The sequence below is a fragment of the Mauremys reevesii genome, linkage group 1 (assembly GCF_016161935.1).
Source record: "Mauremys reevesii isolate NIE-2019 linkage group 1, ASM1616193v1, whole genome shotgun sequence".
NCBI lineage: Eukaryota > Metazoa > Chordata > Testudines > Geoemydidae > Mauremys > Mauremys reevesii.
Genome location: NC_052623.1, coordinates 14,641,195 through 14,654,077, shown reverse-complemented (window position 1 = coordinate 14,654,077; position 12,883 = coordinate 14,641,195). Strand labels below are relative to the sequence as shown.

Genomic DNA, 12,883 nt, shown 5'->3' with positions numbered 1-12,883 from the left:
TAAATTGCAGGCCGTCATGGTTGACCCACCTTTCACTCTTTTTCATAAGGATAGAGGAGAGCTACATCTCCAGCCCTAATGTGGTGACTGAGTTTTAACTTTATCTGTCAATTAACTCACTAGTATTTTTTTCTAAGCCCACACCTGTGCAGGATAAAACACACTTCTTACTGTAGGTGCCCATTTCAGCTTATTATTTCAATAGGGCTAAATGATTCAGATAGTGCTGTAATCTATTCATTTCTAGCCTGATAAAAAGAAACAAGTCCTCAAATCTCATACACTCTCAGAATTGGTTAAGCTGTACTTTCGTGAGACCTACACTTTAGCATCAGACCCTATTCTGGAGAGAATTCAGTCCCATTCCACTAGGACCCAGGCAGCTTCAATGGTATGCCTTAGACCAGGGGTTGGCAACCTTTCAGAAGTGCTGTGCCGACTCTTTATTTATTCACTCTAATTTAAGGTCTCGCATGTCAGTAATACATTTTAATGTTTTTAGAAGGTCTCTTTCTATAAGTCTATAATATAGAACTAAACTATTGTTCTATGTAAAGTAAATAAGGTTTTTAAAATGTTTAAGAAACTTCATTTAAAATTAAATTAAAATGCAGAGCCCCCCCGGACCGGTGGCCAGGACCTGGGCAGTGTGAGTGCCACTGAAAATCAGCTCGTGTGCCGCCTTCGGCAGGTGTGCCATAGGTTGCCTACCCCTGCCTTAGACATATTCCTTTTATACAGATCTGTAGTGTTGCAACTTTGAACTCTTCGCAAACATTTTACAAAACCCTACTCTTTGTATGTAGGATACAGATTGGATGCACAGTTTTGCAGGGCAGTACTTCAATCTCTCTCTATTATAGGACCCATCTCCATCCAAAGGGAGTACTGCTTGTCTAACTGTCCCACAAGGTGGAATATGCAGAGGACACTTGAAGAAGAAATGGAAGTTATCAACCTGTAGCCAGAATTCAAGATGTACTCTGTATAGTCACTCTCCACACTCAACCTTCTTCTTCTTTAGAGTCCTAAGTACAACCTGAGAATTGGAGGAAGTGGTGGAAGTCACTGAGGTGGGTGAAGTGCCATGCCCCCTGTTATAGCCAGGGGTGGCTCTAGCTTTTTTGGCACCCCAAGCATTTGGCAGCGTGCCTGCGGGAGGTCTGCTGGTAATGTGAAGTTGGTGGCTTGCCTGTGGGAGGTCCGCTGGTCCCATGGCTTTGGCGTACCCACTGCCGAATTACCACCGAATCTGTGGGACTGGCGGACCTCCCGCAGGCAAGCTGCCGAAGGCTGCCTGACTGCAGCCCTCACAGGGACTGGCAGGGTGCCCCCCGCGGCTTGCCACCCCAAGCATGTGCTTGGAGCGCTGGTGCCTGGAGCTGCCGCTGGTTATAGCCTTGTGAGTATGTGAGAGTTCCAACCGGCACTGCTACCTAAAGTTCCACCATCATATCTGCACCCGGGGTGCCTCCCATGAGTGTGAATATGGAGACTTCATTCCAAAGAACTCTGGTTACAGATGAATAACTTCAGTTTCCCCTTAATGCCTTGAAATGATTGGAGGAATGAATAGAATACATTGTGTGCTTTATTTCTGTCTTGTCATTTACCTTGTGCTTTCCTCTCCCCTTGCAGCAGCACATCTGGCCCCATTGAATTGTTTCAAAGCAGTGAATACTAAAGGTGATCGGTGTGGCAACTGCGGTGGGGATGGACTTACTTACAATAAATGTCAAGACAAGTAAGTTTTATATATATAGATGTCTCTGATCTATTGGAAAATGTACTAAGAAGAAACCACTGAAACAAACAAACAAAACCCCTTATTTTAAGTAGTGTCGAAAATAAATCAGACAAGTGAGAGGAAATGCAGAGCAGCATTTTACGAGCAGTACAGTTTATTTAAACCTTTCATTTTCACCCCCACTGTGTTTGATAAGGCTTGATTTTTTTTAAAGGTATGTGACGTTATGAGTGTAATATAAATATCTCATTGAAAGGTGACAGGGCCAGAAAGAGTTAATTAACGCACAGACTGACCTGACCCATGGCCGAACTTTAGAAACTGGTTAGGAAGATATGTAAATGAATAGAGCTTTGAAATGCAAGTCTGCATTGTTAGAGGTAGAAGGGTAGGTGTTTGCTCAGGTCTTGTGATGTAAGCAAACAAGTCTTGTCTATTGCTATAGCTTTGATTCAAAGATCAAAAAAGGAATATTAACATTTAGGAAGACACTTGAGGGAAATAGTATTATTGTCTATATGTCTCTTTGAAGGTTGTGGTAACCTGTATCTGAACTGTTTAATGGATAAATTACCCTGTGCTAATTGCCAGGATGTTTGGGAGAAGGAGAGTTAAGCCTATTGTTTTCTCAGGCCAAAAGGCTGCTGGAAATGTATAAGAACCCTGGGACATGATCCTGGTTCATCTCAGATCTGCTTTGGGTTTCAAGAGGGGGAAACTTTAAGCCATAAGGATTGAGATCCCCAGTCACTGAATATGGACATTGGACTATAACCCATGGACTATATCTAAAAGGACTTTTGGCAACTATAAGCTCATCTCTGCTATGTATTGGAACCTCAAGAATTAAATTCAAATCTGTATGTATATTGATCTTTTAACCAACACACTCTCTTTTCTTTTTTAATAAATTGTAGTTTAGTTAATAAGAATTGGCTATAAGCGTGTATTTTGGGTAAGATCTAAGTTATAATTGAACCTGCGTATGTGGCTGATCCTTTGGGGTTGGAAGAACCTTTTCTTTTATGTGATGAGATAAGATTTTCAGCAATCATCATCATATCTGACGTGTGTCTGGACAGAGGCCTGGGGTTGGGCACTTTAAGGGAACTGCATTGTTTGAACTTCCAAGTAACTAGTGAGGTACTATAGAAGCTGTTCTGTGCTGGCTTGGTAAATGTAAATATTGGAATAACCACCAGCTTCTGGGGTTTGTCTACCCCGTTTTGTTTGCACCCTAATTGAATGACCTCAGCTGGCTCTCACGGGCAGCACCGTCACAAGGTAGTTATACGTATTCTTCTGTGCAGGCCAGGAGGAGACAGAAGCAGTATTGGTACTGGCAATGTGACTCTTCCAAACCATAGCAATTATATTATGGCTCCCTCTTACAAACTCCCTCGTTTCCTAGCTCCCCTTTGTCACTTAACCTGTGGCTTTTAAGGCCTTCTCTCCTAGATCAGACAAAACCTCTCATTAATCAAACACGGGGAGGATGATCATAAGGCTGATTGAGTCTAATCAAGAATGATCCAGGGAACAAAGGCTCAAACAGTCCCCAAACACACAGTCCCAACTGATCCTGTAACTTTAAGTAACCTGAAAGAGAGAGAGAGAGAGAGAAACAAGCAGTCAGACAAACTCACTAACTTCAAGATTAGTAGTCCTGAACTGCCCATGGGGTGCTTTTCTCTTGTTAAGTTAATAAGAGGTATTATTTTCCCAAATTACTGTGAGTCCAGAAAACAGGACTGCCAATATAAATGGGTATAGAAGGGCAATGAAGGGGTGACCTGTCTCCTCTCCATCCAACCCCACTACCTTTTCTCACACAAGGCTCTGGGCTGGCAGTTTAGTTTAATAAAAAGTCAAGAAACTTTAATGAAGGTTTGTTTCGTCAACACACAGCCCATTTGGGCTCCTTTCTTGGGGTAAGTGTCCAAAAACAAACTTCCCCAGTCACTTACAGAATCCCAAAAATCTATCCCAGGTCATGCCTCTTACCTCAGAGCCTTGGCAAATGAAAAAGGTTCCTTCCCAGGGTCTCTCTTATCCATTTGACTCTGAGAAGCTGCAATCTATCCATCCTCCCTCCCCAAGAAATGCTTCCACTCTCTTATAGGGAATCAGCTGCTTGGGATTCCTTCCTGTGGCAAGTGTCTCTGGTTGAGTTATTTAGCAAGACTGCTCCAGGCTTCAAGTCTCCTCATATTGGGTTTTTCCTCATATTGAGTTCTTCAGGTCTCCTGCAAGGCAGCTCTCTCACTCCATCTCACACCTTTTCTTTCTCACAGTTGGCCAAAGAACTTTGTTTCAGGATAGGTGAGTTCTGTTGGTTATCAGGAATAACAGTTTATAATTGTTTACTATGCTCAATCTTAACTAAATCCTATGAAGTCAGAGAAAGTATTGACATTATTTAAAAGAAGTCATTTGACGAGCTGTTTTAAGACAGGCCAAGTAATGAATGTTAAGAATCTTAAATCCAATTAAATCCCAACTTTTTCTGTTTACCAATAATTGATATTCTCTCCAGGAATTCTATGTTCTCCAGGAATATAGGGTCTAATCATTTGGTACATAACAGGAGAAACTGTTAACAAAAAGCATTTCAGTCTCACAATAAAACCAGTTTTTAAATCTAATCTATTGACAGCATTCCAGTTAACTTCCTCTCACCAGTCTATACTGAACTCTTCAGGAGGTTGCCCTTGGGTAGGTTTTCATGAGGCTTCTCTGGTGACAGCTTCTTTGTTCTTCTTATGTATCTGTAGCACTTTGTTTGTAGAGAGAGACAGGATGAATTGATGGGTGTTATGTGTTGTAGCAGAGGCTGAGGATGTTCATTGCAGAGTTTTTATACTCTTCTTCCTATTGTCATGTAATTATATGAAAATATACCTCTTTAAGTCTTGTCATCCTTTCACTGGCTCCATGCCTTCGAGGGCTGGTTTTAGTGACACCCGCAGCTTGTAAATATTCAGTCTGCTTAATGAATAGGCAAAGAATGAAGAATGAATATGCCTCTAATTGTCTTTATTCTTCTGTGGCAGGAAAATATCAGATAACTTTTAGAGTTTTAATTTTCTTTTTATCCTCTCTATTTTCTGAGATATTCCTTAGATTATATTAGAATTCAACAGGAGATAAAATTATGTTCTCAAAAAGTCCTAATTCTCCTGTTCTTTATGTAAATTTTTTTAGTTTTCTAAGCAGTTTCTTTGAAATGCAGTATTTTAAAGAGAACTCTTGTAGCTTAAATAGTTATTAAAGAAATTGTTGATTCTTCATAATTTTGGAGAGATGATTCTTTTTGTCTTCCTGAGTTGGGTGAGGGAGTTATGTACTGTTAAATAATTAAGTAATCCCTCACCAATATAAATATTCTATACTTTAAATGGCTTCTTGTATTATTAATCAGTTTAGTAGTTTATAGTACTAAATTCCATTCTGGTACATACAACATTTGACATAGCAATGATATTAGGAAATTATATTAGAAGCTTTGCATTTAGGTAACATATTTACAAGTATGCATTTTATAGAGATGTTTGCCATTTCAACCTGTAAAAAATAAACAAAAGGTTTATAAGATTTCCAATTATATACATTTTTCTTAAAGGCTTTTATTTGTGAAAAGAGAAGGGAAGGGTTCACTTTATGCTTAGAGAACACAATTCCTCTGTGAAATATCCTGAGTAAAAACATCCTCACATTCTTCTTTGAGAGATGTCCCTGTGTTGGTGCGTCTCTGTGCCTTCGCTCGGAGATTTTTGCAGCAGTACTCGTACCGGCCACGCATGCGCAGAGCCTGCTCCCCTGCTCTGAATATACCTTAATAGTATGCATGCGTGGCCGGTCTCCTCAGCTCCTTCTCTACCATTCCCGGCCTGAGACGGAGCTCAAGAACTTTCTTCCTCTTGTTAAAATTACCCTTCTAGCTTGTTAGTTTGTTGTTAGTCGTAGTTAGTTACCATTTTTTATATTTTTTCTCTTAAAAAAATTTTTTTTTTCTTCGTTCCTGTCAGCCGCAGCCGCTTCTGACATGCCTGGCTCCCCAGGCTTTAAGCACTACTCTACCTGCAAGGAGCCTATCCCCCTCTCAGATGGCCACTCAATGTATAAAATGTTTGGGGGAGATGGTCCCAACTGCATTAAACGGAAGGACAGGTTGCTTAGACTGAAACTGCTCCTCCTTCAGAAATCCCTAGGATCAGTTTCAGACCCAGGCGTTGACTCCAGCTCCACTGCCCGCCACAGCGGCCTCAACCCCCTCCCCCCCCCCCCGCCTCAAAGAAGCACAAGAAGAATTTTTAAAAAAGGCACCTTCTGTCATCCACAAAGGAAACCCTGCGGGATAAGATTTCTCCAGGCAGGTCTACCGCTTCCCTCCCAGTGCTTCCCTGCTTGAGCACGTTTAAGACACCGGGCTCCTCCAGCACCGTGCGAAACCCACCTGCGGCTGCGGTGCCTGCACGAAGTTCTGGTGCCGAGGCTTCAGGCTTCCAGTTGCCTGCCTCTCTTCTGGCACCATTCGGCACCGCGTCCGTCATGGTGCCGACATATCAGGACCTGCCTGACCCCCCACAGGCTGATATTGATCTCCCAGCACCGGCTCCGGCACTGATACCCGCTGAGCTGACCAGTAGTGAGTCAAGGCTCAAAACACCGGTGCAGAGGAATTTTTCCTCACAGTAGATTCCTCCTGCACAGTCTTCACCTCACACAGGAGCCTCAGCACTGCAGTTTACTCAGTCAAGGGAACTCCTCGTGTCACCTATCCTGCAGTCACCCCTACTGAATGCCTACTTCTCTCCAATGGCTGACTCAGGATCTGGATGGAAGCTGGACCGCAAGGGGATTTTTCACCGTATCAAGATTCCCATCCTCAGATCCCTGTCAACAGAGGTCACAGAAAAATTACCTCATTCTACTGTCAGGATCCTGCCCCATGGTGTGTGAACCCCTGGATGGCACCACCTATGACCTTCCCACTGCTGTGGCAATATTGGGCCCCATGGGCATCGTATCCTCGAGAACACACTCGCTACTCCATCTCAACCAGGCGCAACACCTGCCTAGCACCAACAGTTGACGAACCTGCCACTGATGCAAGACACCAGGCAGCACCGTCACAATTGCAGGATAAATCACATCCTGCTCCTATTCCAGTAGACCCAGAGGTACCGCCTGAAGAAACCTTACTTTCCCCTCCCACAACATCTTTGGATGCCTTCTCACAGTTTCAAGACCTTTTTAAAAGAGTTGCCAGTGAGTTGAGAATTAACTTGGAGGAGGTCCCTGAACAACAACAGCATTGGACATCCTACAGCCCTCCTCTTCCTCTAGGGTTGCATTACCAATCAACGCAGCCCTTTTAGAACCTGCTAAGGCCATCTGGCAGACCCCCGCTACAAGCCTACCTACCTGTAAATGAGCAGATCGCAAGTATTTCATCCCTTCTAAGGGCTCTGAATTCCTTTTTACCCATCCAGCACCAAACTCGTTGGTAGTAGACGCAGCCAACCAAAGGGCCAAACAGCAGTATTCCCGCTCCACCCCATCCAACAAAGACAGTAAATGCTTGGACCTCCTTGGACGTAAAGTATATGCATCTTCAACACTACAATTTCGTATTGCTAATTATACTGCAGTTCTTGCAAAATATGGCCACAAAACTATAACAATTTCATGGACTTTATTGATGACATTCCAGAAGAAAAGAAGCAACAATTCACAGCTCTAGTTTCTGAGGGACAAATCATATCACGTACCGCTCTTCAAGCGGCCCTCGATGCAGCCAATACTGCAGCAAGATCCACCACCACAGCAGTGGTCATGCGCCAAAGTTCATGGCTCTCCTCTTCCTTTCCTTGAGAGGTCCAGAGTACCATTTAAGATCTTCCCTTTGATGGTGACAAACTCTTTGCTTCCATCACAAATGACGTACTTTATTCAATGAAGGTCTCAAGGGAAACCCTTCGGTCCTTAGGAATCCAAACCCCTACGACCAAATGGCGACAATATAGATTTCAACCTTACCACCGTCCACGCTACCCCGCATGTACACAGCACTTCCATAGATCACAGGAGCAACAACAACAACAGCAACGCCAGAGAGCCAGATACCAGCGTCGTCGTCTCAATTCTTCAGTAACGCCTCAACCCTCTCCAACTAATAAACAGATTTGAAATTTTGGTCGAGGACCTAAAAAACAACGTTCCCACTTCAGCGCGTACACCACATGTACCTATTTTTGGACACTGCCTACGACCATTCTCCCATCAATGGCAGAGCATTGCCAGCGACAAATGGGTTATAGAGGTTGTCACAATTGGCTACTCTATTCCCTTCCTCTTCTTGCCTCCCACCCACCCACCCTCCCCATCCCTCTTCAGGGACCCCTCTCATGAGCCACTGCTCTTCCAAGAAGTACAACATCTTCAGTTGGGAGCAGCGGAACTAGTGCCCGAATGACACAGAGGGAAGGGCTTTTATTCCCATTATTTCTTAACAGAAAAGAAAACTGGGGGATGGCGACTGATCCTCGATCTCAGGAGGCTCAACAAATTTATCAAAAAGCAAAAGTTCAAGATGGTTACTCTCACCACCATAATCCCAGCGCTGGAGCAGGGCAATTGGTTTTCAGCCCTCGACCTACAGGACACCTATTTTCATGTCACTATACATCCGGCCCACAGACGTTTCCTTCGTTTTACCCTTAGCTTGACACATTTTCAATACAGGATTCTATCCTTCGGACTTTCCACTGCCCCCCGTGTTTTTTCCAAGCTCTTAGCCATAGTCACCGCCTACCTCAGGAAACAAGGGGTCATAATAGTTACTTACCTTGACGATTGCCTCCTCAAAGTCTCAACATTCGACGAAGCTCTCAGATTCACATGGCTCCCCATTGATTGTTTCCTATCTCTTGGCCTACAAATAAACAAAAACATCTCTCCCACCTGACCAATTCAACACCATAAAACTACTGGCCACAAAATTTTGCAACAGTCCCCAGGTCACTGCCCGAGACTGCCTACAACTACTAGGTCACATGGCCTTGTGCCCTTTCGTGGTCCAAAATGCACGCCTGTACATGAAGTGCTTCCAAGCTTGGTTGGCCACAGTTTACAGACCAAATGTGCACACTCTAAACAAGCCTCTTTCCATACCTTTTGGTGTCAAAGGCTCTCTACTATGGTGGACAGTTCCCTCCAACCTCTGCTCTGGAGTCCCCTTTCTCCAGGACGCTCCATCCCTCATAATGACTACTGATGCATCCCTCACAGGGTGGGGCGCACACATGTCTCACCACACAGTCCAGGGGCTATGGTCTTCAACCAAAACCTCCCTGCACATAAATGTCCTAGAACTTCGAGCCATACGCAATGCCTGCCATCACTTCCTCCCACTAATCAGGAATCTTCAATTTGTCAATATCTTTTTTTAAAGTATGACTCCCAAAACTGGACACATACTCTAGGCAAGGCTTCACCAAGTCAAGCGGAAGAATTAATCCCATGCCTTAAATACAATTCTCTTGTTAATACACTCCAGAATGATATTAGCCTTTTTCACGCTGAACTATCCTACCATATCCTACCATAGTGATTTGATCCTTCAGATTTGAAACAGGACAACCAGGATAGAGCCAGTGAGAACTCCAATAGAAATGAGAAAACTACCAGTTTTCATCCATACATACTGGAGCACTTTACAGAGGGTAGGAGGGCTGCTGGTAGAACAGTAGACTTACAGTATAGGATCCAAATTCAGGACACAAACTCAATTCCTTATTCCTAGGCATCAGGCTAGGAGTACTGCAGAAGCAGCCTTTCACATTGCTGTGCTGTCACCTCTGTACCTTGCTGCTGCAACATTGAGCTCCTGATTGCTACGAAGGGCTGTGTTTGCTTCAGAATGATCAGTAATTGTGATGGAACATTACAGGGGTTAACAAGTCACACAGAGAATGGGTGTTGGAAAAGATTTATGGGAGAGACTTTGCTTCTTCCATAGTAAGACATACCACAACTCTCACACAGAGTTCTTCAAATCTTGTATAAATTTTTAAGCAACTGTTCTTATTTTTTTTTCTTTCAGCGATGTCTTGTGTGGAAGACTGCAGTGTGTTAATGTTAAAAAAATACCTCAGATGAAAAGTCTTGGGTCCATAGTTCAAACCCCAGTTGATGATATCTTGTGTTGGGGTACAGAATTTCATAGTGGGAGAGACACGGTGGATGTTGGCTCAGTGGGAGATGGCACAGCATGTGGTGATAACAAGGTACAGTAGTAAGTATAGTTAGATTTGTGAATCGGGAGGAATAGAGAGTAAATGGAGAGGAAGGCCTTCAACTCCTCTTCCCCAGTCTAGGTTTCCTTCCTTTCTCTTATTTGAAAAACCTTAGAGATACCTATAAGCACAGCCTGTTCTCATCCAGAAGCAGCTGAAGAAGACCAGCTTAACTCTTTACAAGGATCAGCAGATGTTCTATTCCCTTTTGTGTGGTGGATGGAGAAAAGGTAAGTAGGGGTCAGTGTCACAATCCTGGGGTTCTCTGCGCTTTTGAAAATTCCACCTCAGGGCCTAAATACTTTAAAAAATCTGTCCCTAGATGTCTTCTTCCCTCCTGAAGTTGCTAAGCTATGTAAGTCCATCTTCATTTGCTCAGTATATGCTAGAGCATGACTAAAAAGACAATACTCTTCAGGAAGAATGTTTTCCCAAAAAAGTTGATCTTGCAACATGCTCTGAGTATAGTTAGACTTGAATTAAGCCTTCTCTGCCTGGGTATCTATCTGGGTTTGAACTACAAATCTAGATACAAAATCCTCAAGTGTTAAAATAGTGCCTCTCTCTCATAGAGCTGGAAGGGACCCTGAAAGGTCATTGGGTCCAGCCTGCCTTCACTAGTAGGAACAAGTACTGATTTTCCTCTAGATCCCTAAATGGTCCCCTTAAGGACTGAGCTCACAACTGTGGGTTTAAGTGGCTAATGCTCAAACCACTGAGCTATCCCTCCCCACATCTGGGCTCTATTTCAGGAGTGGGCAAACCACAGGCCACATCTGGCCTGTCAAACCATTTAATCCGGCCCTCCGCTCCCGCTGGTGAGCAGGGTTGGGATTTGCCCTGCTCTGGTACTCCAGCTGGGGAGCAGATTCGGGGGATTGCTCTGCTCCGCACAGCTCCTAGGAAGCAGCCAGCATGACCCCCCTCTGGCTCAAACCCTCCCCCCAGCTCCTCTGTAGAACATGGAGGTGTGGCCAGGTGGTTTTGCGCACTGCCTTGTCCACAGGCACCACCCCCGCTTCGAAGGCCGCCTGGCTGCACCTCGAAGCCAGAGAGGGGATATGCTTCAGGGAGCTGCTTGAGGTAAGTGCCGCCTGGAGCCTGCACCCCTGAGCGCCCCCCCCATGATCCAATCCCCTGTCACAGCCCTGATATCCCTTCCACCCTCTGAACCCCTCGATCCCAGCCCAGAGCCCTGTCTTGTACCCCAAAGCCTGCACCCCCAGCTGGAGCCCTCACACCCTCCCCATATCCCAATCCTGATCCCCCTATTGCCCTCTGAACCCCTCAGTCTCAGCCTGGAGCCCCCTCCTGTACCCCAAACCACTCCCCCCCAAACCCTGACCCCCAATACCCCAACCTGGAGCCCCCTCCCACTCACTGAACTCCTCATTTCTGGCTCTGCCCCAGAGCCCGCACCCCCAGCCGGAGTCTTCACCCCCTCCTGCAACTCTACCCCCAATTTCGTGAGTATTCATGGCCCGCCATATAATTTCCATACCCCGATGTGGCCCTCAGGCAAAAAAGTTTGCCCACCCCCTGGTCTATTTGTTCCCTCACATGTAAAGATACAACTGATGGGATGACTAGGCAATGTGTTATTCTTCCATTGGGTGGGTATTCAGGAGTTTATCCATCTAATTAGCTTCTTATACATCCACTGTCACTGTATTTTTATTTTGATACTTGAGACTATCTGCACAATACAGTCTCCTAGATGCATAGTACTTGTTTTCTCAGGTTAAGTAAGTAAATCCAATTATTCATGTCTGAATATTGGTGACATCATAGCAGAATTTTCTGAAGCCTTCAAGATCCATTGTAGCTGTGTTTTAAAAGTGCTTTAAAGTCTGCCTTAAAAATGGAAAAAGTCCCTGGAAATTTAAAAATAACAATTTTTTCTTCAGATAGTGGCCCTGTGGGTCCTCCACTTCAGGTGTACCCCACATGCCTTTGGTCAGAGATTTTTCAGTACCAGTACTTGTCTGGCCCACACATGTGTTGCAGACATCATGCCCCATACTGATGGTATATAGAGTTGTGCAAGCAAACCAATCTCAATTCCTTCTTAGCCACCTCAGCTTGAGATGGAGCTTCTAGCATGCACATTTCTAGTGTTCAAAGCTTAGCTTTAGCATCTTCTAGATTTTAGTTTAGTTTAGTGTAGTTATTTATTTCTACTCAAAGTATTGTATCGTAATTTATTTTTACTTCATTTGAGGGTTATTTTTTCCAGTCCATCTCCCCTGTCTTCCCCGCCTCCCTACCGACAAGTTTCCACTTGGAAATTTTAACCAGGATGTTCCAAGATCTCCAGGATTCAAGCACTGCATCACCTGCTGGGAATCTATCTCAGACAATGGCGGGCATTCCTGGTACATTTTCTGTCTGTGGGACATTGACATCCCACAAAAGTGCAATATTTGTTCAACTTTTAAGAGCACACCAAAAAAAAAACAGGGAGATTAGGCTCAGGCTCCTTATGTTGGAACACTTCCTTTTGCCCTACCTTGGATCCAGGCTAAGATACCTGCCCCATACATCAGTCTCTTATGAGCAAGTGTAGTTCCCCATTAACATCCATACCTTGTTGTCCCAGACCTTCGTGGCAAAAGACATCAGAAAGTACTGGGAAGGTCCCTAAGAAGAGGTGTTCTATTTCTCCTCATAAAGACCCTATTTGAAAAAAAGCCTCTGTCTCCTCAGAAATCAACCGCATCAGATATCTCATGTCCTGGACTGGGTACTACTGCGGTTCCAGGCTTCTAAGGTACTGGGAGCCCTTCTAAGACTCCAAGGTCTTCAAAAAGCCATGGTCACTAAGCATACCTCGATA

General features: G+C 44.3%; 1 protein-coding gene across 6 annotated transcripts in view; it reads left to right on the top strand.

Moving 5' to 3' along the window:
* Positions 1-12,883, top strand: part of LOC120396066 (disintegrin and metalloproteinase domain-containing protein 20-like) — a 139,200-nt gene that overhangs the window by 99,031 nt on the left and 27,286 nt on the right. For 5 of the 6 annotated variants that reach the window (XM_039520961.1, XM_039520960.1, XM_039520959.1 and 2 more), the window contains 2 exons: positions 1,639-1,744; positions 9,855-10,038. In XM_039520961.1, the coding sequence (XP_039376895.1) occupies positions 1,639-1,744; positions 9,855-10,038 (290 nt within the window). Of the gene's footprint in view, positions 1-1,638; positions 1,745-9,854; positions 10,039-10,162; positions 10,279-12,883 lie in introns of those variants that run through there. The other variant, XM_039520962.1, reaches the window with a different exon arrangement.